Below are 27,965 nucleotides of genomic sequence, written 5' to 3'. Positions count from 1 at the left end.
CACAGTATTCATACTGAACACTTTCCACCCACCCTTTGGTCGCCTGAACTGCTCTTTTTTGGTTCTGTCTCTGCCTTCTCAGATCTTTCTTGAAGCATAGTAGGCAGTACTGTACTGGATACTCCTGCTGCAGTTTGGCCTATCATTGTTGGAGTGGATTCTGCTACACCGTGGTCTTCCAGTCGGTCCATTTCTAGGACTATAAGATCTTCTGTGGTTGTAATCAAAGGACTGACTTCTTGACCGCCTTCTTTTCTAACTTTGGCTTCTAGAACGTCTGTATCTGTCATGATTATCATAGAGCGATGAACTATGCACATTTCCTCCCTTCCCGGGCTTTCATCCGATTTGGAGTCTTCCCATCCCCCTGTGCAAACTGTGTTTCGGTTTGGTGTCCACAAATCCATTTTCTGTCCAAATTATGTAAAGCATCTTCGGCATCACGAACATCCTCAAATTGAACACATGCAAATCCTCTTGGGGGTGAGTGTAGAAATCAAGTGGAACGTACACAGCAACTACAGGACCATAATGACCGAATTCATGCTGTAAATCTTCAGACCTGGTATCATCGGCCATGTTCCTTACAAAGAGAGACTTGTTGCGGGGGAGAAGGAGAGGGAGAGGGGCCCAGGTACCGGGACACGACTGCAGCATGAGTCTCAGCAGGGACACTATCCCCCGGGCAAACTGGCTGCAGCTCCGGCGGCAGCAGATCCTCAGACACACACAGCCAGAAGTCTCTGCTGGAAGTGATTTTTTTTTTTTTTTTTGCGGTACGCGGGCCCCTCACAGTTGTGGCCTCTCCCGTTGCGGAGCACAGGCTCCGGACGCGCAGGCTCAGCGGCCATGGCTCACGGGCCCAGGCGCTCCGCGGCATGTGGGATCTTCCCGGACCGGGGCACGAACCCGTGTACTCTGCATCGGCAGGCAGACTGTCAACCACTGCGCCACCAGGGAAGCCCTGGAAGTGATTCTTTTAATTTTTATTGTTTTGCTTATAATGTACAGGACCACTGGTGTAATACAAATAAATAGGAAAAAATAGGCTATGCATATAGTGCATCTAGCATACCCAGTTACCCAATTCTGGGAGAATTTTAAAGGAAGAAATGAGGGTAATATTAAGGGTTAGATTTTTCCTCAGCTAAGTAGAAAATTTCCCAGCAAACAAAGGATATAAATTGATTTTGTAATGTGGTATGAAAATACTCTTTATGATTTGATCTCTATCTCAGATGATTATGAGAGTGTATTGATTGGACATGCAGCTACTGTACAGATTATCTAGTGTGCATTGTGCAAAGGATCTAATGACTCCCTAGGTAGCGTGAGCAGCAGACACTCCCTCATATCCTCCCCACCCCCAGACACCCACATCTACAGCAGCAGAGCATCCTTACACCAGTGGTTCTCAACCATTGATGCACATTAGAATCGCCTGTGGGCACCTGGGCTACATCTTAGAGCAATTTAATCAGAGGCTGGGGTGGCGGGGAGGGTTAGAATGTTTGTTTCAGGTGAACAGTGAAGTGATTCACAATATATATACACATTCTTTTCCATTATGCATTATTACAAGATATTGAATATAGTTCCCTGTGCTATACAGTAGGACCTTGTTGTAGTGTTCATCTGTTAATCTCATACTCCCAATTTATCCCTCCCTTCCATTTCCCTTTGGTAACCATATGTTTGTTTTCTACGTCTGACTCTATTTGTTTTGTAAATAATTTCATTTGTATCATTTTTTTTAGATTTCAAATATAAGTAATATCATATGATATTTTTCTTTCTCTGTTTGGCTTACTTCACTCAGTATGATAATCTCTAGGTACATCCATGTTGCTGCAAATGGCATTTTTCATTCTTTATTATGGCTGAGTAATATTCCATTGTGTGTGTGTATTTGTGTGTGTGTGTGTGTGTGTGTGTATACATCACATCTTCTTTATCCATTCCTCTGTCAATGGACATATGGACACTTAGGTTGCTGCCATGTCTTAGCTATTGTAAATGCTGCTGCAATGAACATTGGGGTGCATGTCTCTTTTCGAATTATGGTTTTCTTTGGATATATGCCCAGGAGTGGATTGTAGGATCATATGGTAGCCCTATTTTTAGTTTTCTGAGGAACCTCCATACTGTTTTCCATAGTGGCTGTACCAATTTACATTTCCACCAACAGTGTAGGAGGGTTCCTTTTTCGCCATGCCCTCTCCAGCATTTATCGTTTGTAGACTTTTTTAAAAAATTAATTTATTTATTTGGTTGCACAGGGTCTTAGTTGCAGCAGGCGGGCTCCTTAGTTGTGGCATGTGAACTCTTAGTTGTGACAGGCATGTGGGATCTAGTTCCCAGGCCAGAGATCGAACCTGGGTCCCTTCAGTGGGAGTGCAGTCTTAACCACTGTGCCACCAGGGAAGTCCCTGTAGACTTTTTGATGATGGCCATTCTGACTGGTGTGAGGTGATACTGCATTGTAGTTTTGATTTGCGTTTCTCTAATAATTAGCCATGTTGATCATCTTTTCATGTGCATTTTGGCCATCTGTATGTCTTCTTTGGAGAAATGTCTATTTAAATCTTCTGACCATTTTTTGATTAGGTTTTTTGTTCACTTGTTCTTCAGAGGAAGAATCTTACTTAATTTTTATTAGTCCTTTCAAACAACCCTCTAACCATTTAAAACTCTACCATTTATATAATGGCCCGGAACCCAGTCAAGAGGTAAGGCCATGGATTCAAATATTATTGACTTGCTTTTGTGAACTTGGATAAGTTTGTGCCATCTGTTTGTCTTCTTATGTATAAATTGTATAGTAATACCTGAACTGTGTGTGTCGGGGGGTTAGACCTATCAAACCCCCCTTTACTTTTTTAAAAAATTAAAAACATTTACACAGTTTTGAAAGGTTACTTTCCGTTTATAGTTATGACAAAGTATCTGCTATATTCCCCGTGTTGTACAATACATCCTTGAGCCTATCTGACACCCAGTATTTGTACCTCTCATTCCCCCAACCCTATATCGCCCCTCCCCCATCCCCCCACTGGTGACCACTAGTTTGTCCTCTATATCTGTAAGTCTGTTTCTTTTTTGTTGTATTCACTAGTTTGTTGTATTTTTTAGATTCCACATATAAGTGACATCATACAGTGTTTGTCTTTCTCTGTCTGACTTTTAGTTCACTTAGCATAATGCCCTCATGAATCATCTCAAGAACTTTTCACACATCTTCAAAACTTGTTCTTCTCTTTCTTTCTTTACGTCACTTCCTAGGAGTTACAAGGACAGGCTAAAGGGTGAGGGGCATCAGTTGTGCCACCATGGACAGCCCCACTGCTAACTGACCATGGAAGTTACCAAATTACCATGGAAGTCCTTCATCTCTGCCAGTGATTAGTGGCTTGAGGAATTCCTAAAATTGGATCTACAGTGGGATGTTCAAAGGTGACGAGGCATTTCACACGTCCAGTGAATTACAAACTTCACTGGCTTTAGTTAGATTAGAAGAGGTAACTGTCTAGCAATCCTAGATGAAGAGCTAAAAGAGGTGAAGTCACCAGCCAAAAAGTGTAGATTTCAAGGAATCTCGGTCCCCCAAGCTAGATATTATGCAGGCTGCCAAGCTGAGCTAACTTAAGAAGATGGATATAGTTTATTCACTGTGAACCCCCTGGACCTAGCCTGACCCTAACACATAGTAGGAGTATCACAGTGGCAAGTGGTAGAAAGTCTGCCTCATTTAATCCAAATCACTAAAAGTATATTGGTGCCCTAGTAACAATCAATGGGCTTTGTTATTAGTATTATCATTATGAACTCAAGAATTTTATGTATTTGAAACAAATCTATACCAGGTCCTTTGTAAGATAATTAGAGATGGCCTTACACTCAACAAATGCCTTATTTTAAAAACTTTTTAAAAAATTTGTGGTAAAATATACAGTAAACTTACCATTTCAACCAAAAAGAAAAAAAGAATTTTATATATTTGATACTTTTCAATCCATTGCAGTCATTAATGCTTTTTCAATTTAAAATACTATCGTATATTTTGTAATTATGTCTGTTCTACGTTGTTCTAATAAGCATTTTTATTGAAATTAAAAAAAAAATCGGGCTTCCCTGGTGGCGCAGTGGTTGAGAGTCCGCCTGCCGATGCAGGGGACACGGGTTCGTGCCCCGGTCCGGGAGGATCCCACATGCCGCGGAGGGGCTAGGCCCGTGAGCCATGGCCGCTGAGCCTGCGCGTCGGGAGCCTGTGCTCTGCAACGGGAGAGGCCACAGCAGTGAGAGGCCCGCTTACCACAAAAAAAAAAAAAAAAAAAACTTCTTAGTCTAACTCAGTTCTTTGGCTTCAACTCGGAGACATTTCCTTCAGCTGCGAATTTACTGGACAGATTCCAACAATTCAAGGTACCTTTCTGATAGTTTGGGGGAAGATTTTCTGCTCAGAGTACCTTTGGGAACAGGTTGGGGATGTCTCTCTGACAGGTAGGGGTCACTCTTCTAAGAAACCGCAGGATAGTGGGGAGGGATAAATTGGGAGATTGGGATTGACATATACACACTACTATATATAAAATAGATAACTAATAAGGACCTACTGTACAGCACAGGGAACTCTACTCAATACTCTGTAATGACCTGTATGGAAAAAGAATCTAAAAAAGAGTGGAAAATTAAATTAAATTATAAATTTAATTTAATTTAATTTTAAAAAAGAAAAAGAAATGACAGGATAGGAGACGGACACAGGAAACAGGCAGGGAAATGAACACGTGTGTGGAAGGACCATCGGGCCTGTGAGCAACACACGTGCAGGACTTTGCTTGGAAGCAAAGCTTGGAAGCTTTGCGTTTTTCGATGCAGTATAATTGCTCATAAGAGAGAGGGGAGTAGTCCAAGCTCATTTCAGCCTTGGGGAGCCAGGGATCAAAAAGAGAAGTAAAAGGAAAAAGAGAGCTTTTATGTACATGATATTGACACTAAAAAATGAAGGAAACTTCCAGGGAAAACCTATTGGTCGATACTGTCACTATTGCAAATTCCTAAATCTGGCAAGAGGACAGGACTACATTAGAAGTCATTATTGATTAATTCATTCATCAAGTCCTTGCTAAAGGCCCATTATGTGCTTGGCAATCTTCTAGGTCTTTGGGATACATTAGTGAACAAGGAAGACAGGGACCAGAACTGGTAGAGCTTACACTGTAGTGAGAAAAGAGAGATACTTGCAAGACTGGTGAACTTTCTCCAGAAAACAAGAAGCATAGGAATCACAGTTAACCTTTAGAATGGGTGAGAATTTTCTAAATACTTTTAAAATTCATAGGCAGGATTTTTTTTCTGGAAACTGGTACCATTTTTTTTTTTTTTTTTTTGCGGTACGTGGGCCTCTCACTGTTGTGGCCTCTCCCATTGCGGAGCACAGGCTCCGGATGCGCAGGCTCAGCAGCCATGGCTCACGGGCCCAGCCGCTCCGCAGCACGTGGGATCTTCCCGGACCGGGGCACGAACCCGTGTCCCCTGCATCAGCAGGCGGACTCTCAACCACTGTGCCACCAGGGAAGCCCAAGGTCCTGTTTTTATTAACTGACATGAATTAAATTTAAGATACAAAGCTTTGGAGCTATCTTCCCAGAAATACCATTAACAGAAATAATGAGTGTATCTGAGAAGCAAACTGTAAGCAAATAGATCTGTGGCTATTGATCAGTTCTAAGCAGCCCCCTGCCTGGGTTCTTGTTGTAGCAGAGAGGCACCAACGGCGTCAAGGAGAGTTCTGTACACAGAGGTGCAGGATCATCTTTTTTCTCAAGCAATTATCTATGAATCTCAGCATTCAGTACAAAATGCAGAACCACCATTTGCTCATTTCTCAGTTGGAGAATCAAAAATTTTCTTTCTCCAGTCCAACTGTTAAAAAAACTCTCTGATATACCTATTTATCCGACCAATTGATAGATTGATCTATTGATAAAACATTTTTAAAAAGCCGGTACAGTTCTGCATCATAAAACGGTCCTTGCATGACATGTCCACACTCCTTTGGAAGGCCAGAACCTCCTGTTTTGCACTTAATCTCATCTTCCCTAACTGCTCAAGGTCATAACTCTGGGAATTCTCATTGCCCTGGGTTGCATCATCACTATTTCCCTCAGAACTTGATCTTTCCCGTCAGCATACAAACAAGCTATTAACACAGAATTCTTGAGCCCTCTGGGGATATCTGATAGTAGGCATTAAAATTCCTTACGCTGTTAATTTTTTCCCCAGTTGCTCTAGAAAATGAGAGAATTGAAATTCTTGATGTAATTGTGTTCATATGAGACAATCTCAAAATTGGGTCCCACCCCATGCCTAGTGAATCAGCGTCTGCATTTTAACAAGATCCCTGGGTGATTCATAAAAGTTTGAAAAGCACTAGACTAGATCAGTGGTTCTCAACACCAGAATCACTTGAGTAACTTTAAGGAATCCTGATGTCCAGAGACCAATTAAATCAGAATTTGGGGGGGTGTGTAGATCCCAGGGGTCTGTGTTTTTTAAAGCTCCTTCTGATGACACCAATGTGTAGCCAAATTTAAGAACCACTGGACTAGACAGACCTTCTTTTCCTGTGTCACTGACTGACTATTGGTGCAATCTCTCTAGAGAAAGAAGATTGAAGTCATGTTGACCCCAGGAAAAGATAGAGACACTTGCTGGTATCTTACATGGTATCAGCATTGGCTAGACAAGGTCTGTCCTGACTTCCGGGACTTCCCTGGTGGTCCAGTGGTTAAGACTTCATGCTCCCAATGCAGGGGGCCTGCGTTCGATTCCTGGTCAGGGAACTAGATCCTGCGTGCCGCAACTAAAGATCCTGCACGTGGCAATGAAGATCCCGCGTGCCACAACTAAGAACCAGTGCAGCAAAATTAATAAATAATATTAAAAAAACAAAAAAGATCTGTCCTGACTTTCAAGACATATTTCTTAAGATTGGCCCAGAGGAGGGCCAATGAGACTTCATTTCAAGAATGAGAAGCTGAAAAACCAAACCACACTAACTGCTATATGCAGTCATAACACCTAAGTATACAACAACAATAAGGAAGAAATATTCAGGGATACAAATGACCAGATGAGGAAGAAAAAAAAAAGACCTTGGGGTAGATGGTGGCTAGGGGGTTGGCAGAGGGAAATGAGTACCTACCTATCTCCTAGGGTCGTTTTTAATGGTTAGTAGTTGACAATTCTGCCCATGTCTGTTTCAGTTGACCAAGAAATGAAGTGCTTCATGGGAGCTGCAGGAGTCCAGTGGTTTTTCAACAATCATTCTAGTTACTGCTTCTATCTCATCTGAAATATTTGGTTTCAGTGAGTCAGGAAACAATGGAAATCAGACCACTTCTCCTCAATCTTGACGAAGGTTGTTATCTCCATCCATTTCTTGGAGCTTGATCATGTTCAGAATCCCTGGTCCAGCAGCTCCACCATCCAATCTAGTATCCCATCTAAAACCAGGCATTACATTTGTCTGTAACATCCTTCAAGTCTCTTGTCATCTAGGACAGTGTGTTTGCATGCTGAAGAGACTGGATACTCTTTAATGTCTCATAGTTTGGATTTTTTCTGGTCATTTCCTCCTGATATCATATAGCTTATTCTTATATTCCCTATGTTTTCTATAAACTGGAAGTTAAATAAGCTTGGTAATAATATAACCTTATTGACAACAGTATAAAATCATGAATGCCTGTGTTATATAGCTTCATATCAGGACAAGTGGAATTTCTAGTCATCCCGCAATAAATATGGTTAAGGTTGACCCCTGGGTTGGTGGGATTACAGACTGATCTGGAGGGATGGATTTTTTAAAATATTTATTTATTTATTTGGCTGTGCCAGGTCCTAGTTGTGGCAGGATCTTTGTGGCCACATGTGGGATCTAGTTCCCTGACCAGGGATCAAACCCAGGCCCCCTGCATTGGGAACATGGAGTCTTAACCAGTCTTAACCAGAGAAGTCCCAGGGATGGATTTTTATGTAGTAGAAATGACTGAAAGAGGAAGGCCAGGATGCTAAACTATCTGCAAGAGTGGTTGTAATTATAGGCCATGGTTAAGGAGGGGAATGCAGCAAGATGGCCCTAAAGGAGAGAGAGAATGTTGAGGGATTAGAGGATTAGAGGTTGTGGAAAGGTATGGAAAATTGTTGCTAACACAAGGGTCTTGCCCTTTTTAAAGCAGCCTGGATAATGGGGATAAGACACCTGTTGCTAATTTCACCAATATCTGTGTTTTCTTCTTTGGGGGTACATCGCTGCAGTACATTTCCTAGCCTTCCCTGAAGTTAAAGATGATCATGTGATTGATTCTGGCCAATGAAATGTGAACGGAAGTGATGGACACCACTTCCATTTTGGGCTCTAAAAACCTTCCCATGCATGATCCTTTCTCTCTTTCTGCATCAATCCATTGAATGGAGAAGACTCTTACAACCTAGAAAATAGCAGCACACATGCTAGAAGAAGCCTAGGTCTTGGTCATGTGGAAAGCCACCTCTCCAAGGGTGCTCATGTTGGACTGTGATAGCGGCAAGGACTACTGAAGTCTTTGAGGAATTTACTGTGAAGAGGAGCAAGGACACAGGGCAGTAGCTGATGGTGAAAGAGTTTTAAGAGGAGGCCTATTTAGAATGGAAGAAATGAGAACAAAATTGATGTTCATAGATTATAATCCACAGAGAGGAAAAAACTGATAAAGAAGAAGATAGGGGAGGATTGTTAGAGCAACGTACTTGACTACGCAGGAGGCGATGGGATCCAATGCACAAATGCTGAATTTAGCATTAGGAGTACAGAGAGGTTGTCTGTTGTAACAGGAGAAAAGTCAGAGTACAAGTACAGTACAAGTGCTGATAAGTTAGGTTGTAAGAGTCTTCTCCATTCAATAGATAGATGTGAGGGACTGCCCTGGAAGTCCAGTGGTTAAGATTTCGTGCTCCCAATGCAGGGGAATCAAGATCTCACATGCCACATGGCACAGCCAAAAATAAATAAATAAATAAATAAAAAAGAGAGAAGTAAATCAGCTTGATTTACTTCTTAAAAGCATTTTTATATATAACTTTTAAAAAATAGAAATACAAATGTTACGGGTACGCTGCCCAATTCGTTCTGGAAAGTCTAACTCATTTCTACAAGTTCAGAAGGTAACTCCACAATATAAAAATACTTTACCTTGTTAAAACATTCACTTTATAATACTCCTATTACAAAGTACGCTGAAACGAAAATACTTGAAATGAGTCCTTTTTGCACATGTTTAAGATAGTTTTATGGAAGGAGCATAATTTCCTCAAATGACAGGCATGTTTTACATTTTGATAGGTATAGCTGTCCTCCAAAATAGTTTTGTTTGAAGAGTAACTAACACTCGCTGTGTGAACCACAGTTGCCCAGGTATTTGGCTTTGATGGGATTGGGTTGGGGTTATGTTAGGTGTCAAGGTTAGGTGTCTGAAAGGGTTTATTCCTCTGTAACTAGTCAATCCTAAATACCACCAGCAAAGCTTTCAGCTCAGGCCTAGTAGTTATTTACTTCATCATCAAATTCATCATCAAGGAAGATCAATAGGGGTATTTCCAACATATCCAAAAATTCTCATACTTTTCCTGAGTAAAATATTATTGCCTCTCAGTTAATGATCTTCAAGGCTCAACCATACACACTTTTCCCCTTTTCCACTTCTGGGAAATATTCATAATCTATCAAGACAGAGCTAGTCTCAACATAATGCTAAAAGCTTTTGCATGATAATGAAAGATTGTTGAGGACAAATATCTCAGAATACTTATTATCCCACATAGAAACAGTGGTTCTGGGTAATAAACACATACTTAATAATTTGAGTATAACACTCCTGGACCATGTTTCAAGCCTCTCCCATGTTGTTGTCTATTTCCCCGCGCATCAATAGCTTTCCCCGAGGAGTTCAAATCATAATCCTGTTCAACTACTTCCATTCTTGACATGTCTCTTTAAGGATGGGAATCAAAATTCGAAATGCCCTATACAAGGGAAAAATCTGTGTATTCTCCGAGTAAATGCAATCTAGTCAGTACACTGGCAGAAGTAATAACTGTTTTGTTCATGGAATGATTCATTGATATTACCTGTATGTGTCTTTTTCTCTTTATTCATATGCAGGTTTTTATAGTCTCTGCCCAGGAGCAACAGGTGGTGGTTGGGGAGGGGTGGGAGGGCCACAGAAATCTGTCAAAGGAACATCAAGAGCTCCAAATCAGGGCCTTCCCTGGCGCTCCAGTGGTTAGGACTCCACATTTCCACTGCAGGGGGCATGGGTTTGATCCCTGGTCAGGGAACTAAGATCCCACATGCCGTGCGTGGCACAGCCAAAAAAAAGAAAAAAATTTGTTTATCTTTTTTTAAATTTTATTTATTTATTTATTTATTTATTTTTGGCCGTGTTGGGTCTTCGTTTCTGTGCGAGGGCTTTCTCTAGTTGCGGCGAGCGGGGGCCACTCTTCATCGCGGTGCGCGGGCCTCTCACTATCGCGGCCTCTCTTGTTGTGGAGCACAGGCTCCAGACGTGCAGGCTCAGTAGTTGTGGCTCACGGGCCCAGTTGCTCCATGGCATGTGGGATCCTCCCAGACCAGGGCTCGAACCCGTGTCCCCTGCATTGGCAGGCAGATTCTCAACCACTGCGCCACCAGGGAAGCCCCCCCAAAATTGTATATCTTAAAAAAAATAATGTGGGTTGTGCATAGGGACTTACTTCCAAGGGTGCAGTAAAAATGAGGAAAAGAGTAACTTTATGGTGGAGAAACCTGACCGTCACTTCCTCAGCCAGGTGATCAAGGTCACCATTAACAGCAATGAGCAAGTGGGTAATATGTACCCTTCATGTGTTGCGATGAAAATGTCATGTTACCTCTGGTTTTCCTTTCCAAAATCTACAGCCCAGTTTATCATGAGAAAAACATCAAACAAATTCCAACAGAGGGACATTCTATGGAATACATGCCCAATGTTTCTCCGTCAAGGTCATCAGAAACAAGGAAAGTCTGATCAACTGTCATCATCTGGAGAAGTCTAAGGGGACTAGATGTAACCTGCTTAAATCCTGGAACAGAAAAAGAACGTTAGGCAAAACTGAAGAAATTTGAATACAATTTGGCCTTAGTTAATAAAAATGTATCCCTATTGGTTCATTCATTGTGGCAAATGTACCACACTAATATATGATCTTAATAACAAGGGAAACTGCATGTATAATATATACAGGGGATCCTCTGTGCTACCTTCTCAATTTTTCTGTAAATCTAAAACCATTCTAAAAAATTAAGTTTCTTTTTAAAAATTGCAGAAATGAGGTGCTAGACGGTCTTACCTTTTTCCAGAGAAAGACTTACTTTTGCTTCTGTCAGTCCTTAGGAAGTAAGAGTCTATTTTCAGTTCTCTTTTATTCCTAGGGTGCTGTTTGTTGGGTCCTAAACTCCAGTTTTTCCCTCTTGCCCTGTGAGACTTCTGAAGACTCTGTTCAGTTTATCAGTCTCCTGGTTGCCACTTTCTTTGCAGATATCCAGACTCTCAGGCATTGTTTAAGAATCAGCAAATGCCATGTTCAGACTTCCCTTGTCTCTGAGGTCTCGGTCCCTTACATTCCTTGCTCCAATGAAAGCTCTCTGATGCTTTCAAATAGTTGTTTTTATGTTTTATCCAGCTTTCCTAGTTGTTCTCAGCAGATGATTGGCCTGACACAGCGACTCATCTTCATCTTAGCCTGAAGCTTCTGCTTCTCTTTTTGAATTTGCCTTCCATTCCTCATTGATTTCAAAATTCTGAAATACTCATGCTTTCCACGAGTCCCAGGGCTTCTCCTTAGGGCCAGATGCTAAAAATGATAACGATAGATGCTAAAAATGATAAAGAACTAGTTAGGGAGCAGTTAGAGAGCCAAATGGGAAAAAGACAAATGACATGACCAAAATCACATTACGGGAAAGGAAAAAGCACTGGTATCTAGTCTACTTATTCTGATAGAGTAAATTCCTTTCGGCATATCCCATAATGATCCTAAGTGTATGAGCAGGAAAACAAAGTACTAAAATGAGAACTAACACAGATGTGTTTACTTTCTCTAATTCCATCAGTCATAGTTTTTAGTGTTTCCCTCTTCATTGCTTTCAGGATTATTCATCTTATATTGGCAACATATGTTTTCACATTTTACTCCTTTATTTATTGATCCATTCTGGAAAAGAGACATGTGGATTAATTTGTTTATTACATTTCAATTTGGTTATGACAATTTTGGAACCAACTGCCATTGGGTGGGTTTCCTTTAGACAGGAAATATATGGCAAGGGAAAAAAAGGAGGAAAATAAGACCACTTTTTTTTTTTTGGCCGCACCGCGCGGCAAATGGGATCTTCGTTCCCTGACCAGGGATCGAACCTGTGACCCCTGCAGTGGCAGCGTGGAGTCTTAACCACTTGACCGCCAGGGAAGTCCAATATAAGACAACTTTAAAGCAATATTTTAAACAAAGTAACTTAGTTGGTGAGTAATAATATTAAAAATAGTTCTATATTTCACGTTTTAGTAACTCAGAAATTGGATGGATATGTCTTACAGTCTAAGCATCATAGTTTATTTTCATCTTTATTTTCTTAGTGGTCCATTAAATGATAATAACATATAAGATATGATTAAATTATATAGTATTAGCTAACATTTATTGTTTATTATGGGTCTGGCACTATTCTCAGAACTTTTTTGTGTAATCTTCTCTCATTTTTTTTTTTTTTTTTTTTGCAGTACGCGGGCCTCTCACTGTTGTGGCCTCTCCCGTTGCGGAGCACAGGCTCCGGATGCGCAGGCTCAGAAGCCATGGCTCACGGGCCCAGCCGCTCCGCGGCATGTGGGATCTTCCCGGACCGGGGCACGAACCCATGTCCCCTGCATCGGCAGGCGGACTCTCAACCACTGCGCCACCAGGGAAGCCCTTCTCTCATTTTTATACTAAATTAAGAAGGGACAGATTGGTGTCTTGTAGTCAAAATAGCGATAAAATAGATATCAGAGAAAAGGTTCTCTGAGCGTATTGTCTATCCCTTTCACTTAGTCAAACTGGTCCAAAAGAAGTCAATTACTTTTTCTTTGTTAACCCCATGTGTTCAAACAAGATTAGTAGTATCTGCTCCCTCTAACATGCGGAGCAATTAGGAAGATATTGGGTTCAAATACTTGGAAAAGTGTAAAGAAAAACATTCTTTCTGCAGAGTTCTTCTCTGGGGTCAACGAGTTATAAAAATCCTGGAAATATGTTCCGTCTTTCTTCTTTTCCCATTTTAGAGACATACAAAGAAATGTAAAACAAAAACATCAAAATAGGCTTCCCTGGTGGCTCAGTGGTTAAGAATCCGCCTGCCAATTCAGGGGACAAGGGGTTTGAGCCCTGGTCCAGGAAGATCCCACATGCCATGGAGCAACTAAGCCCGTGCACCACAACTACTGAGCCTGTGCTCCACAACAAGAGAAGCCAGCACAATGAGAAGACCACTCGCCACAACTAGAGAAAGCCCACTTGCAGCAACAAAGACCCCACACAGTCAAAAATAAAATAAATAAATTTATTAGAAAAAAAACATCGAAATATATTTCTTCCATATTATATGAATTGTATTACTTCTTTCCTATGGAAACCATATTCCTCGTGCTTGCTTATCACTTAAAAGGAGGAAAATATTTACTAAAAATTCTCCTATAATAATAGCCTGTATTTATGATATGGGCTGTGTGTGTGTATTACGATTTACACACACACACACACACACACACACACACAACATGCATATACTCTGGGGAGGGGAGAGGGGCTGGAGGATGAATTACTCACCAATGGCCAAGGATTTAATCATGTCTGCTATGAAGCCCTGCCAAAAGTCCCAAAGAAAGGGGTTCTGAGAGCTTCCAGGTTGGTAAATAAGTGGAAGTACAGGGAGCATCGCCACATGAAGAGGGTGCAGAAGCTTGGAGCCTCTTCCCACAGACCTTGCCCTGTGCCTCTCTTCCATCTGGTTGGTCCTGAGGTATATCCTTTGTAATAAAGCAGCAATCTAGTAAGTAAAATGTCTCTCTGAGCTCTGTGAGCTGCTCTAGCAAATTAATCAAACCGAAGGAGGGGGTTGTGGGAACCTCCAATCTACAGCAGGTCCATCAGAAGCCCAGGTAGCAACTGGCTTCTGAAATTGGAGAGTCGGGGGCATGGGAGCGATCTTGTAGGACTGAGCTCTTAAACGGTGGAATGGGGGTGGATAGCGTCAGAACTGAGGTGAATTTTCAGACACCCAGTGGATGTCCTGAGACGTGCTTGTTGTGGGTGTGAGGAAATGCATCCTGCCCACCCCGACACTGGAATCGGGTCCAGGAACACCAAAAGACATCATTAATTAATCCTCTCTAAGGTATAAAATAATAGATGCTGTAATTACATCCACCGGCATATGTATATTAGACTAATGATGCTTTATTATAAAATTTCATTTTCATGAAGACAAAAACTATATGTGCGTAGTTTTGGGTGGCAGAGATCTGTAAGTCTTGGTGCTCTTTGTGAAACACAGCATACAGGTTTACTTAAGGCAACCACATAAGTGAAGAAAAACTTTACTAGCTGAAAAATATTACTGTATTTGAACGTGGCTGTTCATACAAATATGGAAACATTTTTATTGATGTGAGACCTTAGTTTTGCTCTTGGCTTCCTTGAAGCTTGGTTTTCCTCCTACTTCTCTCAACATTTATTGTTTGTCTCCTTTGTAGCCTTATCCTCTGCAATGTAGCTCAGAAAGTTTTGTCTCCTCTGATCCTCCTACAGCAATATATTTAAGGTCGGAATTTTAAAAATTAAACATTGAACTTTTTTGGGAATTCCCTGGTGGTCCAGTGGTTAGGACCTTTCACTGCCAGGGCCCAGGCTCAATCGCTGGTCAGGGAACTAAGAGCCCGCAAGCTGCATGGCATGGCCAAAACCAAAGAACAACATAAAAGCATTGAACTTTTTCTTCTCGCTGTACACTCTAGTGTCCACTGTATATATCATTTACCCACTTTTGTGTTCTCTGTTATAAAAGGCAACCCCTGCCATCTGGTCATGCATTCAGAAACCTGGAAGTTGTCCTAGAAACCTCACTTTCCCCAATCTTCCATTTCCAGTCTATCACCAGGTCATGTGGACTTAACCTCGTAAACATCTCTTGAATTTGTCCACATTGCTCCATGTCCACCCTGCCCCTGGTACAGTCTACCATTACTTCCTGCAAGGAATGCTCTAAAATCCTCCTAACTGATCTATCACAACACCTCCCACCCCTCTTCAACACGTGCTCTCCATTTAACCCAACGCTCAACATTTTTACTGATCCTGCCTTTATTTAAAATTTTGATATTTTGTCCATCATAGATTTTTTTGCATTAATTTAGATTTTTAAAAATAATGCTGGTGGGACTTCCCTGGTGGTCCAGTGGTTAAGAATCTGCCATCCAATGCAGTGGACACGGGTTCGAGCCCTGGTCAGGGAACTAAGATCCCGCATGCTGCGGAGCAACTAAGCCTGTGCATTCTAGAGCCTGCTCACCACAACTAGAGAGAAGCTCGTGTGCTGCAACTAAGACCCGGTGCAGCCAAATAAAATAATAATAATAATAATAATAATGCTTGTGTTAATCAACTATACTCCAATATAAAATAAAGATTAAGGACTTCCCTGGTGGTCCAGTGGTTAAGACTTCGCACTTCCAATGCAGGGGGCATGGGTTTGATGGCTGGTCAGGCAACTAAGATCCGTGCAGCCAAATAAAATAAAATTTTAAAAAAAATAAAATAAAATAAAATGGAAGCTTGTGATGGAATCACTCTGAATCTTGACTGTGATTGAATCTGAATCTACACACATGGAAAAATTGCATATAACTAAACACACATGCAAAGACATAAACACAAGTTGAATACATGGAACACTGGTGAAATCTGAATAAAGCTAGTGGATTATATCAATGTGGAAGAAAAATAACGTTTGAAAACATTTATCTTGAATACTGAGGTTTTAAAGTTCTTCCTTGGGACTTCTCTGGTGGCGCAGTGGTTGAGAATCCGCCTGCCAATGCAGGGGACAGGGGTTCGAGCCCTGATCCGGGAAGACCCCACATGCTGCAGAGCAACGAAGCCCATGAGCCACAACTACTGAGCCTGCGCTCTAGAGCCCGTGAGCCACAACTACTGGAGCCCATGCTCTGCAACCTACAACAAAGAATAGCCCCCACTCGCCACAACTAGAGAAAGCCCGCACACAGCAACAAAGACCCAATGCAGCCTAAATAAATAAATAAATTTATCCAAAAAAATCTTTTTTGAAAGTTAAATTTCTTCCTCCATTTGCCCTGGTCTTACTTGCCCCACGCTAGCCCGTGTCCTTCCTCTACCCTCTAGATAACCAGTAGCAGCAACCCCTCCCCCAATAACTACCAAAAATGTCTCCAGACATTGCTGAATATGCCCTGGGGGAAAATTGCCCCTAGTTGAGAACCACTGCTCTAATGGTATTAAATGTTGCTTTCTTGGTTCACACCACAACTGAATCTCTGTCTGGAATTCTGATTCCCTCAACCATCCCCTCTACTCCCTTTCATCCAGATCAACCAGGTTTTTAGCACCATAAATTGCTTCTCTGTTTGGTCCCAGGAGTAGAAAAAGTGAGTGTATTTCTCAGCTGGTGGAGGTTGAATAATGGACAAAGGCTTTTGATTTCTGAGAAAGAGGATTGTTGGCAGAGCCTCCTAATTGCAGGAACGGATGAGATGAGAGCTCTGGTGGTGTCAGCAGGTCCCCACGCTAGATAAGAGAGTGCCTGCCTGCACACCCCATCTCCTGACTTCCAAACATGTACTTTAGGAGTTGGCCCAGAGAATGGCCCAGAGAATGAGTCTATACAGCATAATTTTTCACAGTCAGATCTGGTTTCGGTTTCTGCATTCTCTCATGTGACTTAGTCAAACCTGTAGTTTTTCTAAGACTTCATTTCTACCTCTGTGTAACAAGCAACATAATATTTACTGCACAAAGTGTTACATATGAAAAAGCCAATTAATTTTTTTTAAAACCTTTTCTAGACTCCACTCCACTAGAATGTGTTCATTATCAAATGACTCTTATACTTAAAAAAAATAAATAAATAAAGCTATGGATGTTTTGTTTCCAGACAGTTAGTACCAGAGAATCATGATTACCCCCCATGGCCATCACTTTGTACTTTGCTTTGTCAGTAGTGTGTGTGTGTGTTGGGTAAGGGTGTTCCTATAATCAGATCACATATTTTGTTAATAATGAGTGAAGTGACAAGATGGTTCATAAAAAGGGAAACAACAACATAAAACGAAACCTGAATGACACCTTTAGTTACCCATGTCTTGCATTCTTACCCAATTCAAACACAGGTATTTTGATCAGAGGATGATTTTCCTTCTCTTAAAGCAGATATTTTCATTCTCTTCTGCACAAATTAGCCCTCATCCCAAGGATGGTTTACAGCACTGGTGGAAGTAGTGGTGGAAACATTTCTCCTTAATTAAAAATCATATTTAAAAAAGAATATTTATTTATTTTTGGCTGCATAGGGTCTTCGCTTCTGTGTATGGGCTTTCTCTAGTTGCGGCGAGCGGGGGCTACTCTTTGTTGAGGTGCACAGCCTTCTCGTTGCAGTGGCTTCTCTTGTTGCAGAGCACGGGCTCTAGGCACGCAGGCTTCAGTAGTTGTGGCACGCGGCCTCAGTAGTTGTGGCTCGCGGGCTCTAGAGCGCAGGCTCAGTAGTTGTGGCACACGGGCTTAGTTGCTCTGTGGCATGTGGGATCTTCCCGGACCAGGGATCGAACCCATGTCACCTGCATTGGCAGGCGGATTCTTAACCACTGCGCCACCAGGAAGTCCTAAAAATCATATTTTCACTAGACTCATTTCCTGCCTGTGGACAGGCTCCCTGGTAAACATCTTTGTGTTTCTCTTGGATAGGAGTAAAAGATGATCTCTAGTCACAGATGTCTCAGGCATGAAGAAGGCTTCACTTTTAAGTTCTCTTGGGGTGCAAATCCTGAAACCTAAATAAAATCCCTGCTTCTCCACAGTACGCACAACTGAGCCACGCTTTTGTGTGCCTGGGATCTGGACATACCAGGATTTACAATTCCTACCAGGTTTGATGCCTTAGAGTCAGGATTGCCAGTTTCGATCAGGAAGGACCCCTTGCCTTCCTCTTTTAAATCGATCATAGAAGAATCTCTGAGATGCATTTAGCGTTTTACCTCTAGCAAGTTGTACATGTCCCAATGGCTCCATCTGCTGCCAGGAAGAGGAACAGCACTTCTTCCTTCACATTTTAGACAGAGGGGCGGGGCAAAGTCAGTGATGATTAAGAGCTACCTGCCTCCTTCTGCTGCTGTTTAATCAGAATCCTCCTGGATTGAGGACTGAGTGAGTAGCATTTGTGGCTCAGTGTTTGTTTGTTTATACTTTGAGTCTGCAGCTGCTGTTATATCAATGGTACTCCAACCTATTTTCTTTTTCCCTCATGACAAGGTTTTACTTAGAGTCAATTAGAAATACATATGTAGGAATTCCCTGGTGGTCCAGTGGTTAGGAATCTGCACTTCCACTGCAGGGGGCACGGGTTCCATCCCTGGTCGGGGAACTAAGATTCCGCATGCCGCGGGGTGTGCCCCACCCCAGACACAGAAAAATACCATAAGTAGGCTAATGGGCCAGGATGGCAGCAGCCCGCAGCAGTGTTTGCACGGTTGACTGTTCCTAAGTGTGTCTGCCACCAGTGTCTATGTCCCCAGGTTGAGCCGAAGTCAGCCACCACCACCCTCCCCCCCAGGAGACTCTCTGAGACCAGCAGCTATGGAGGCTGAGAAATTCAAGATCAAGATGCCAGCAGATTCAGTGTCTCATGAGAGTCTGCTTCCTGGTTCATAGACAGCTATCCTCTCACTGCATCCTCACATAGCAGAAGGGGCAAGGGAGCTCGCTGGGGTCTCTTTTATAAGTGCACTAATCTCATTGATGAGGCTCCATCCTCATGACCTAATCACCTCCCAAAGGCCCCACCTCCAAATACTATCACATGGGGAATTAGATTTCAGCCTATGAACTTGGGGAGAACTCATTCAGTCTATGGCAATCAGTGATGGTGTTTTGTTCATTTGTGGGTCCCCATTACAACGCACAGTGCCTGACATATAATAGATCCTCGGTTCATATTCACTGAATTTATTGAATGAATGCATTAATGAATGAATTTGTTATTAAAGGAATAAAGGAGTAAATTGTTCTGAAAATATACATATATAACTCTTCAGATATTTTGCTTCAGACACTATTGGTATGTTGTGATTTCCTAGGAATTTTTTCATTTTTATATGGGCTTTCAATTCTTTTTTTCCCAGCTTTTTTTGAGGTATAATTGACGTATAACATTGTGTAAGTTTAAAGTGTGATGAGTCAATACATGTACATATTGCAAAATGTTTACCACAGTAAGGTTAGTTACATCTTTCACCTCACATAATTACCGGTTTTTTGGTTTTTTTTCCAGAGAACTTATTTATTTATTTTTAACTTTTTGGCCTCGCCACATGGCTTGTGAGATCTTAGTTTCCCTGGGCCCTTGGCAGTGAGACCGCAGAGTCCTAGCCACTGAACCACCAGGAATTCCCTTGTTGTTATGGTGAGAACATTAAGCTCTATCCTTGTAGCAGCCTTTAGGTATACAATAGAGTATTGTTAACTATAGTCACCATGCTGCACATTAGATCCCCAGGACTTAACATAACTTATAGTTTGCACCCTTGACCAACATCTCCTCATATTCCCCACCCCCTCAGCCCCTGGCAGCACTGTTCTACTCCGTTTCTTTTTTTTCCCCCTCTAATTTATTTGTTTATTTTTGGCTGCGTTGGGTCTTCATTGCTGCATGCTGGCTTTCTCTAGTTGCCACGAGCAGGGGCTACTCTTCATTGTGATTCACGGGCTTTTCATTGCAGTGGCCTCTCTTATTGTGGAGCACAGGCTCTAGGCACGTGGGCTTCAGTAGTTGTGGTATGCGGGCTCAGTAGTTGTGGCACATGGGCTTAGTTGCTCTGCGGTATGTGGGATCTTCCCGGACCAGGGCTCGAACCTGTGTCCCCTGCATTGGCAGGCGGATTCTTAACCACTGTGCCACCAGGGAAGCCCTGAATTCCCTTTTAAGTAAATGTATTTTATTTCCTTGTAGAAAGTTTGAAAAATATAAAAAGAATGAAGAAAATAGATAAATAAATAAATAAGCAAACAAACAAATATCCAACCACACGAAATGAGTTACCATGAAGGTTTTCTTTCCCTCCAGCCTTTTAAAATGTTCTCTCCTACGCTGAAGACCATAGGTGATAGGAAATCAGGGTTTGTTTGGAGAAAGGAGAACTGAGAAATGGATGCCACATCCAAGGAAGGAGCCAGTGGGCAAATTACCCACTCCTCGTAGAAGGGAGGTAGTGAAAAAAATAACAATACAGGACTCTTTTAGAGACCTTGTAATTGAAATGAGCCCATGTTAAATCCTTTAACGAGAATCCTTTGGAGGGCAAGTCTGGTGACTGCAGCCGAGGTAATTCCAGCTCCAACAGCATATATTAAAGTTGCTGCAGTTGGATCTTGGGAGTGGCGGGGTGGGGAGTAGGGCAGTGAGGCAGAGGGGCCACCTGTCCCACCCCTTGCCTCTCCATCCTGCCTCCATACTCTTAGCTGAATGTCCCAAAGCATTTACTTTGGAGAAAATAAAAAAGACTGTTCAAAGCAGGCCTGAGCCACCTGGGTACGACCTCTGGGAATAATGCAATAGGACCAGGGATCTGTTTTGTTGGTTTTGGGAACTGAGGCCATGATTAAGTGGCATCCCTCTAAATGTCCCCTGGGGGGCATCTGTCTTGCATCTCCAGAGGTGAAATTCTTGGACTGGAACAAGCAAAAAAAAATTTCTTATAAAAAAGAAAACAATGCCTTCCCTGGTGGCACAGTGGGTAAGAATCCACCTGCCAATGTAAGGGACATGGGTTCAAGCCCTGGTCTGGGAAGATCCCACATGCCATAGAGCAACTAAGCCCATGCACCACAACTACTGAGCCTGCGCTCTAGAGTCTGCAAGCCACAACTACCGAAGCCCATGTGCCTAGAGCCCGTGCTGTGCAACAAGAGAAGCCACCGCAATGAGAAGCCCATGCACCGCAACAAAGAGTAGCCCCTGCTTGCAACAACTACAGAAAGCCCACGCGTAGCAACGAAGATCCAACGCAGCCATAAATAAACAAACAAACAAATAAATAAATGTATTAAAAAAAGGGAAAAAACCCCCATTTCCTCTCAATATATGTAAACGATGCTTGCGTGACCACATGCCCTTTAGAGACATTGTGGGAACTTTAGAGAAATTGCAGAGACTCTGCCAGTTGTATCCAAAGCATCTGCTTTGTACCAGCAGTTCCCAAACTTCAGGGGGCATCAGAGTCACCCGGAAGGCTTGTTAAAATACAGATTGCTGGACCCCACCCTCTCTCCACCACCCTCCCCAGAGTTCTGATTTAGTAGGAGAATCTGCACATCTGACAAGTTCCCAAGTTGAGCGATGCTGCTGGTCTAGGGGCCACTGCTGACCCATAGAGCTGCACCATCCACCTCTAACCGAAAAGGGTGCGTTCCAGAGTCAAGTAAGATTATGCAGTTGTACTCAGGGTTTTGTACATAGTTTGCCCTCAGCCTGGTAACCCAGTGCCTTTCCGTTACTAAAGCAGGACACTTTCTCAGGAAACTAGATGAAGAGCTTTTTGTAGTGAATGAAGTTTTTAAAAGAATTTCTCCTTTTCTCGTTCAGACCTGAGATTGAAGCTATTACAAAGTTTTCCTTTTCCATTGGAAATAGCTCACTGTCATCAAAGAGCTCATGGCGTCATCTCTCTATAAAGTGATCTCAGGGAGGATTATGTTGTAGTACTTCCTCAAACAGAAGCTAACAGCATCGGTAATATTGAGTTGGCCCCAAAGCTTGTTTGTGTTTTGCCGTAAGATCTCACTAGGCACTTTTCACCACCCTGTGAAAATACATCACCTGGTATTTCTGCTTGTTACTGGGAGAAGGAGGCAGCTTGAGGGTGGGGATGGGGGCCAGGGAGGATTGGAACCAAACAACTTTTACCAGAATTTAAGGAGCTTACCAGGATGTTTCAGAGGTCCCTAACGTGCAGACCTTTAAAATCTTTCATTAGATTTGTCTAATTGTAGCAAAGTGCTGTGTCTTTTTTAGAACGTTCATATGCAGAAAAACCTCTGTGTTCCCTAGAGGTTATAATTCTATGGTTTTCAAGCCACAGACAAGCTCTCCATGGCGCCTTATTGGGAGCTGAAGTCAGCTTGCCTAAGTAGAACCTTCTGAATAAAGCATGACTCACTCTCCCTAAACAATCAGCCTATCCGTTTATATAACTCCTATCAGGCATGTAAAGTGGTCTGGAAGAGCATGTGCATTACCAGAGGGCATGTTATTAGGCTCTTCCCATATTACACTGTCTTCTCTAATAAAAGAAAGACAAAGGAAGGAAAACATACTCAAAAACCTCTATGTCTGCTCACTCACCTGACACACTTACTAGATAGGTATTGAGCAGATTAGTTCCCTGAACCAATGTGTTTCAGAGAAAATTCAGAAAATTGGGTATTAGCATTTTGGCAAGATTTACCTTTGATGCTAAAGAGGTCCAGAGACACCCCTTCTTTGTATTTTTCATCAGTGCTTAAAAAGATTTGCATTCCGTTCTTTCCATTCCATCTGCCTAGCAAACCTCGCACCCTGGACGAATGACTGACTGCTAGAATCCAAAGTATACCCGCCCCCCCCCCCCCCCCCCGCCGTTAGCACAAGTTTGTGTGCCCAACACCCAGTGAGACCAAACAAGCCAAAACATTGGAGTTTGACGCAGAGAAAGGTTTATTGCAGGGCCGTGCAAGGAGACAGGTGGCTTACGCTCTAAAAACCCCCCAAGCTCTCTGAAGGGTTTCGGCAAAGCGTTTTTTTTTTTCACCATTTTCTTTTTTTTTTTTTTTATTGGGATATAGTTGTTTTACAATGTTGTGTTAGTCTCTACTGTACAGCAAAGTGGAGTTCCCTGTGCTATACAGCAGGTTCTTATTAGTTATCTATTTTATATATATTAGTGTATACACGTCAATCCCGATCTCCCAATTCATCCCACCCCACCCCAAGCCCCTGCTTTTCCCCCTTGGTGTCCATACGTTTGTCCTCTATATCCATGTCTCTATTTCTGCATTGCAAATAGGTGCAAAAACAAATATCGTATATTAACGCATATATGTGGAATCTAGGAAAATTGGTACAGATGAATCGGCAAGCATTTTTAAAAGCCAGGTGAGGGAGTGCCCTGGCGGTCCAGTGGTTAGGACTTTCACTGCTGAGGGCCTGGGTTCAATCTCTGGTCAGGGAACTAAGATCCTGCAAGCCTCGAGGCGAGGCCAAAAAAAAAAAAAAAAGCCAGGTGAGGGAGGGGGGTTGCAGGGTATGTGATGAGCTCATGTACAGTTCTCTGATTGGCTGATGGTGAGGTAACAGGGCGGTGTCACAGGGGTTCACATGATCAGTCCTTAGGCTCCAGGAACCCTGGGGGGAGGTGCTCAGATCATCCAGTAGTTAACATCTTCCATTTGGTGGGGGATTTTCACATCTATAAAACAACTCAGAAAATGTGCATCAAATACTGTTATCTAGGTACTTCAGAGAGGAGCTAAAGCAGAGGATATGGGGGGAAGACCTGTCCCCAGGAAGACCCCATTGGGTCCTGCTCAGTTATACTACTCTTGTTTAGTTAGAACTGATAGAGGGACTTCCCTGGTGGTCCAGTGGTTAATGAAGACTGCGATTCCGGGCTTCCCTGGTGGCGCAGTGGTTGAGAGTCCGCCTATCGATGCAGGGGACACGGGTTCGTGCCCCGGTCCGGGAAGATCCCACATGCCGCGGGGTGGCTGTGCCCGTGAGCCATGGCCGCTGAGCCTGTGCGTCCGGAGCCTGTGCTCCGCAACGGGAGAGGCCACAACAGTGAGAGGCCCGCGTACCGCAAAAAAAAAAAAAAAAAAAGAAATTCAAAACAGGAAAAAATTTCAATATCATAATTTGCTTTGAAACTGAAAGATACCATTGTTCAATATTAACAGCATAATACTTGGTAAAGTTCTTAAGACAATAGGATCCCCAGTAGCAGACACTGAGAACAATGGAACGAAGCATCAGAAGTTAGCACAAGTACCCAGAGAGGCAATTTGGCAGGAGTTAGATATAGTAATACCACCTATAATTATTTGATTTACATTTTACATTCCTGAAGGAAGTGACATTTTCAAAGCACTTTACCAGGATCCTGTTTTCCAGATCCCTCGCTCCTGTCTTTCCTTGGGTGATTTAAGCCATTTCACTATTCTTCGGCACCTGAGTCAGCTAAGGACAGTTTGGGACAGGAAATAAAATGTTGGCTAAAAACTTAAATAGAACTTCGAGGCTAGTTAGAATTTTGCATACCTTGAAATTTGAACATTTCCACCATCCTAGAGTTTTATTGATGATAAGGGAAGTTTCAGCAGACCGAGGATTTGCCTCAACACCAACGTAAGGGATAGAGATTGCTCTTCCCAGAGATGTTCTAGGAGTAATGGAGTCTTCGCCCCAGAAGGTGGCGCATCCTCACCTCGGTTTCTTTCCCTTTGTCCCTCAGCGTGTTCCCACTGGAAGACACTACACTCTAGTGCAGACTGGTCTCAGAGGTAATCTTTTAATGAGTCCTCCAGATTTTTTTTTTTTTAATTATTGTCAAAACAGTGACTCAGCAGGATTCCCTTCTTTCCAGCCCTAACATTTTTTCTCTAGGTCAGCCCAAATGTGGTCCACTGACCAGCAGCATTTAGCATCATGTGGAAGCCGACCCACTGTCAAACCTATTGAATTGGAATCGACATTTTAACAATATCCCCAGGTGATTTGTGTGCAGGTTAAAATTTGAGGAGCACTGGGGTAGAGCTTTCAAGGTGGGCATTAGGCTTTACTAAATCTTGCTGTGAATGTTTTCAAATCGGAACCCAGAGAAACTCCCAAATCAAAGTCGGATCAGAACTCTGCTATGGCTCCAGGGAGGTCTCTCCAAACGCATTGAACAGGAAGATAAAGCTAGATTTTCCCGAAGTGTCAGATAGTGTTCCGGATTTACAGAAGCCAGATGCAGAACTCTTTTTTTTTTTTTTTTTTTTTGCGGTACGCGGGCCTCTCACTGTTGTGGCCTCTCCCGCTGCGGAGCACAGGCTCCGGACGCGCAGGCTCAGCGGCCATGGCTCACGGGCCCAGCCGCTCCGCCGCATGTGGGATCTTCCCGGACCGGGGCACGAACCCGTGTCCGCTGCATCGGCAGGCGAACTCTCAACCACTGCGCCATCAGGGAAGCCCCAGAACTCTTGATATTGAAACTGAGCAGGACCCTGTGGGGCTCCTGGGCACAAAAGCCATTCTGTGTCCCCCACTTCTTGTGTGTAAGCAATAGGCTTCATTCAGCCTCCATGACCTTCCCTGAGTTCCAAAGGGCAGGTTCAAACAGTTGCTAATTAGGGAAAGGAGGGGATGCAGAGACAAGGAAGGAAGAGTCAAGGAACAATGGTGCAGCCTTGGGGCAGGGTCCTGATTCCTCCTCAAGGGTTATACATAATAATATCTTTGAGCTCTTCTGCAGAACTAAAACTCCCACCAAACGGGAGATGTTAACTGCTTGATGAGCACACTCTTCATTCCAGAGAGAAGGTCACAGTTTGCCCATCACCACCTGATGCCAGATGATCTCTGGATTGAAAGAATGCAGGCCTTGCACACACACTGATCCGCATCAGCACCCTGCCCCTGGACTATAAGACTCTTCATAGGCTCCCCCTGCTTGGGACACTCAGTTTTGAGGGCATCAGCCCGCTGTGGCCCTCCTTGCCTGGCAAAGCAATAAAACTTATTTTTTTCCACTTCCCCCAGAACTGTTGTCTCCAAGATTAAATTTGGTGCTGGGCCTGATTTGGCATCAGTGTGACAGAGAGTGGCTGGCAGAGTCCTGGTATATTTGTTGTCACCTGTCACAGGGTAGTTTCAGATCATCCTATCAGATGACCCAGCTACAGTACTCAAAAACCGTATTATGGAAATGCGCCATTGATTGAAAATGAAAGCAGTCAAATCACCTCATCTTCCCTGTGACTTGGGAGGGAGTGTCCACTTCTTGCCATGCCACTTCCAGTGCTCCAATTCTGGATTCCATTCTCTTGGGATTTTTGTTTGTTTGTTTGCTTTAAGGATTCTGAAATTATGTCTGTTTTCCCCAAATCAGTGAATAAACCAGGATATAAATATGTGATAATTCCTATTCCTCTGCTCTCGAGGAGATTTTAATTTCTCTGCTACCATAAACTCATGACAAATACCTGAAAGCAATTCTGGAGCGTATATGAGCTTAACAGTGTGTCAATATCCCTGAGTCTCTCCAACCCTTTCCTAATAAAAACATGCTTTCTTTTTTTCCTTATCTCTCCTAAATCTACTCCTCGGTGATTATCTGTTCACATTCTAATCATAGTATTAAATGTGTAAAAATAGAGTACTGGGAGAGTTAGACTTCGTTTCTCCAGGGAACATGAAGGAGTAAAATATTCTGGACTTGGGACTTCCCTGGCAGTCCAGTGGTTACGTTACTCCTTGCTGCCACTGCAGGGGACGCGGGTTCAATTCCTGGTCGGGGTACTAAGATCCCACATGCCACATGGTGCGGCCAAAAAAAAAAAAAAGATACTGTATATTATGTGGGGCTGTCAGACCCACAGGGGAAAAGACATTGGCAATAGGCTGACCAGACACCATACAGCGGAAGTGCCACGTGAGTATAGAATTAGACTAAGGAACCCTGGGTCCTGGATCCTGCAGGATGTTCCAGTTACCAGCTATTAAACCAAAAACACCCCACAGCGCTTAAAAAAAATTTTTTGACGCCAGAGTCTGTGCTTTTAAGCACATTTATATCTCAAAACAAAACAAGGAATCACATCAATTAAGACCATAATCAACCAATAAAACAATATTTTTCATAAAACAAAAATGCTAAATTCTGATGGTCTTATGACTATTACTTATGTGGTTACTTAAAAACCTTAAATCATTTTCATGTGCATTACCACCTTTGACTTACATATAACTGTAAACTATATGGGGAAATTGATCCCCATTTTTGTTTTTTTGGGTGCACTGCACGGGATCTAGTTCCCCGACCAGCACCCCTTGCATTGGAAACACAGTCTTAACCACTGGACCTCCAGGGAAGTCCCTTTTTTTTTTCTTTTTTTTTTAGATAGGAAAACTGAGAACCAGGGAGATTAAATTACTTGCCCGAAACAACTGGGAGTAAGCAGCAGACCCACAGGTTTTGTTTGTTTTTAAATTTTTTGGCTGTGCCACAGCATGTGGGATATTAGGTCCCTGACCAGGGATCAAACCAGCAGCCCCTGCATTCGGTGAAGTGGGGACGGGATAATTTGGGTCCATGTGACTTTGACTTTTACACTGTCCAACCCTAACCCCTTCACAGCCTCTAACCCTTCCCAAAACACCGGAAAAACTCCCTCATCACTTTTCTCCCTCACAGATTTCGGCACTCAGGTGAACCCAGTAATGTGGGTGTGTTTCACTAGGTTTTCGTCCTGCACCAGGAAACTGGGGCTGGAACGATACTTTTTGTCGTGTTCCTCACAAATCAATTTGCAAGGTGATGAAGATCTACTTCTGA

General features: G+C 42.8%; 1 protein-coding gene and 1 pseudogene across 1 annotated transcript; one reads left to right on the top strand and one right to left on the bottom strand.

Moving 5' to 3' along the window:
* Positions 1-78: 78 nt before the first annotated feature.
* Positions 79-657, bottom strand: LOC115840952 (serine/arginine-rich splicing factor 10 pseudogene; annotated as a pseudogene).
* Positions 656-27,965, top strand: LOC115840951 (C-type lectin domain family 4 member A-like). Its single transcript, XM_030834458.1, is given in 3 exon segments — positions 656-752; positions 26,975-27,062; positions 27,863-27,965. Coding segments are annotated over 3 exon segments (288 nt in total).

The sequence above is a fragment of the Globicephala melas genome, chromosome 10 (assembly GCF_963455315.2).
Source record: "Globicephala melas chromosome 10, mGloMel1.2, whole genome shotgun sequence".
NCBI lineage: Eukaryota > Metazoa > Chordata > Mammalia > Artiodactyla > Delphinidae > Globicephala > Globicephala melas.
Note: the sequence above shows the minus strand (reverse complement) of the source record. Positions and strands in the feature narration are given on the sequence as shown.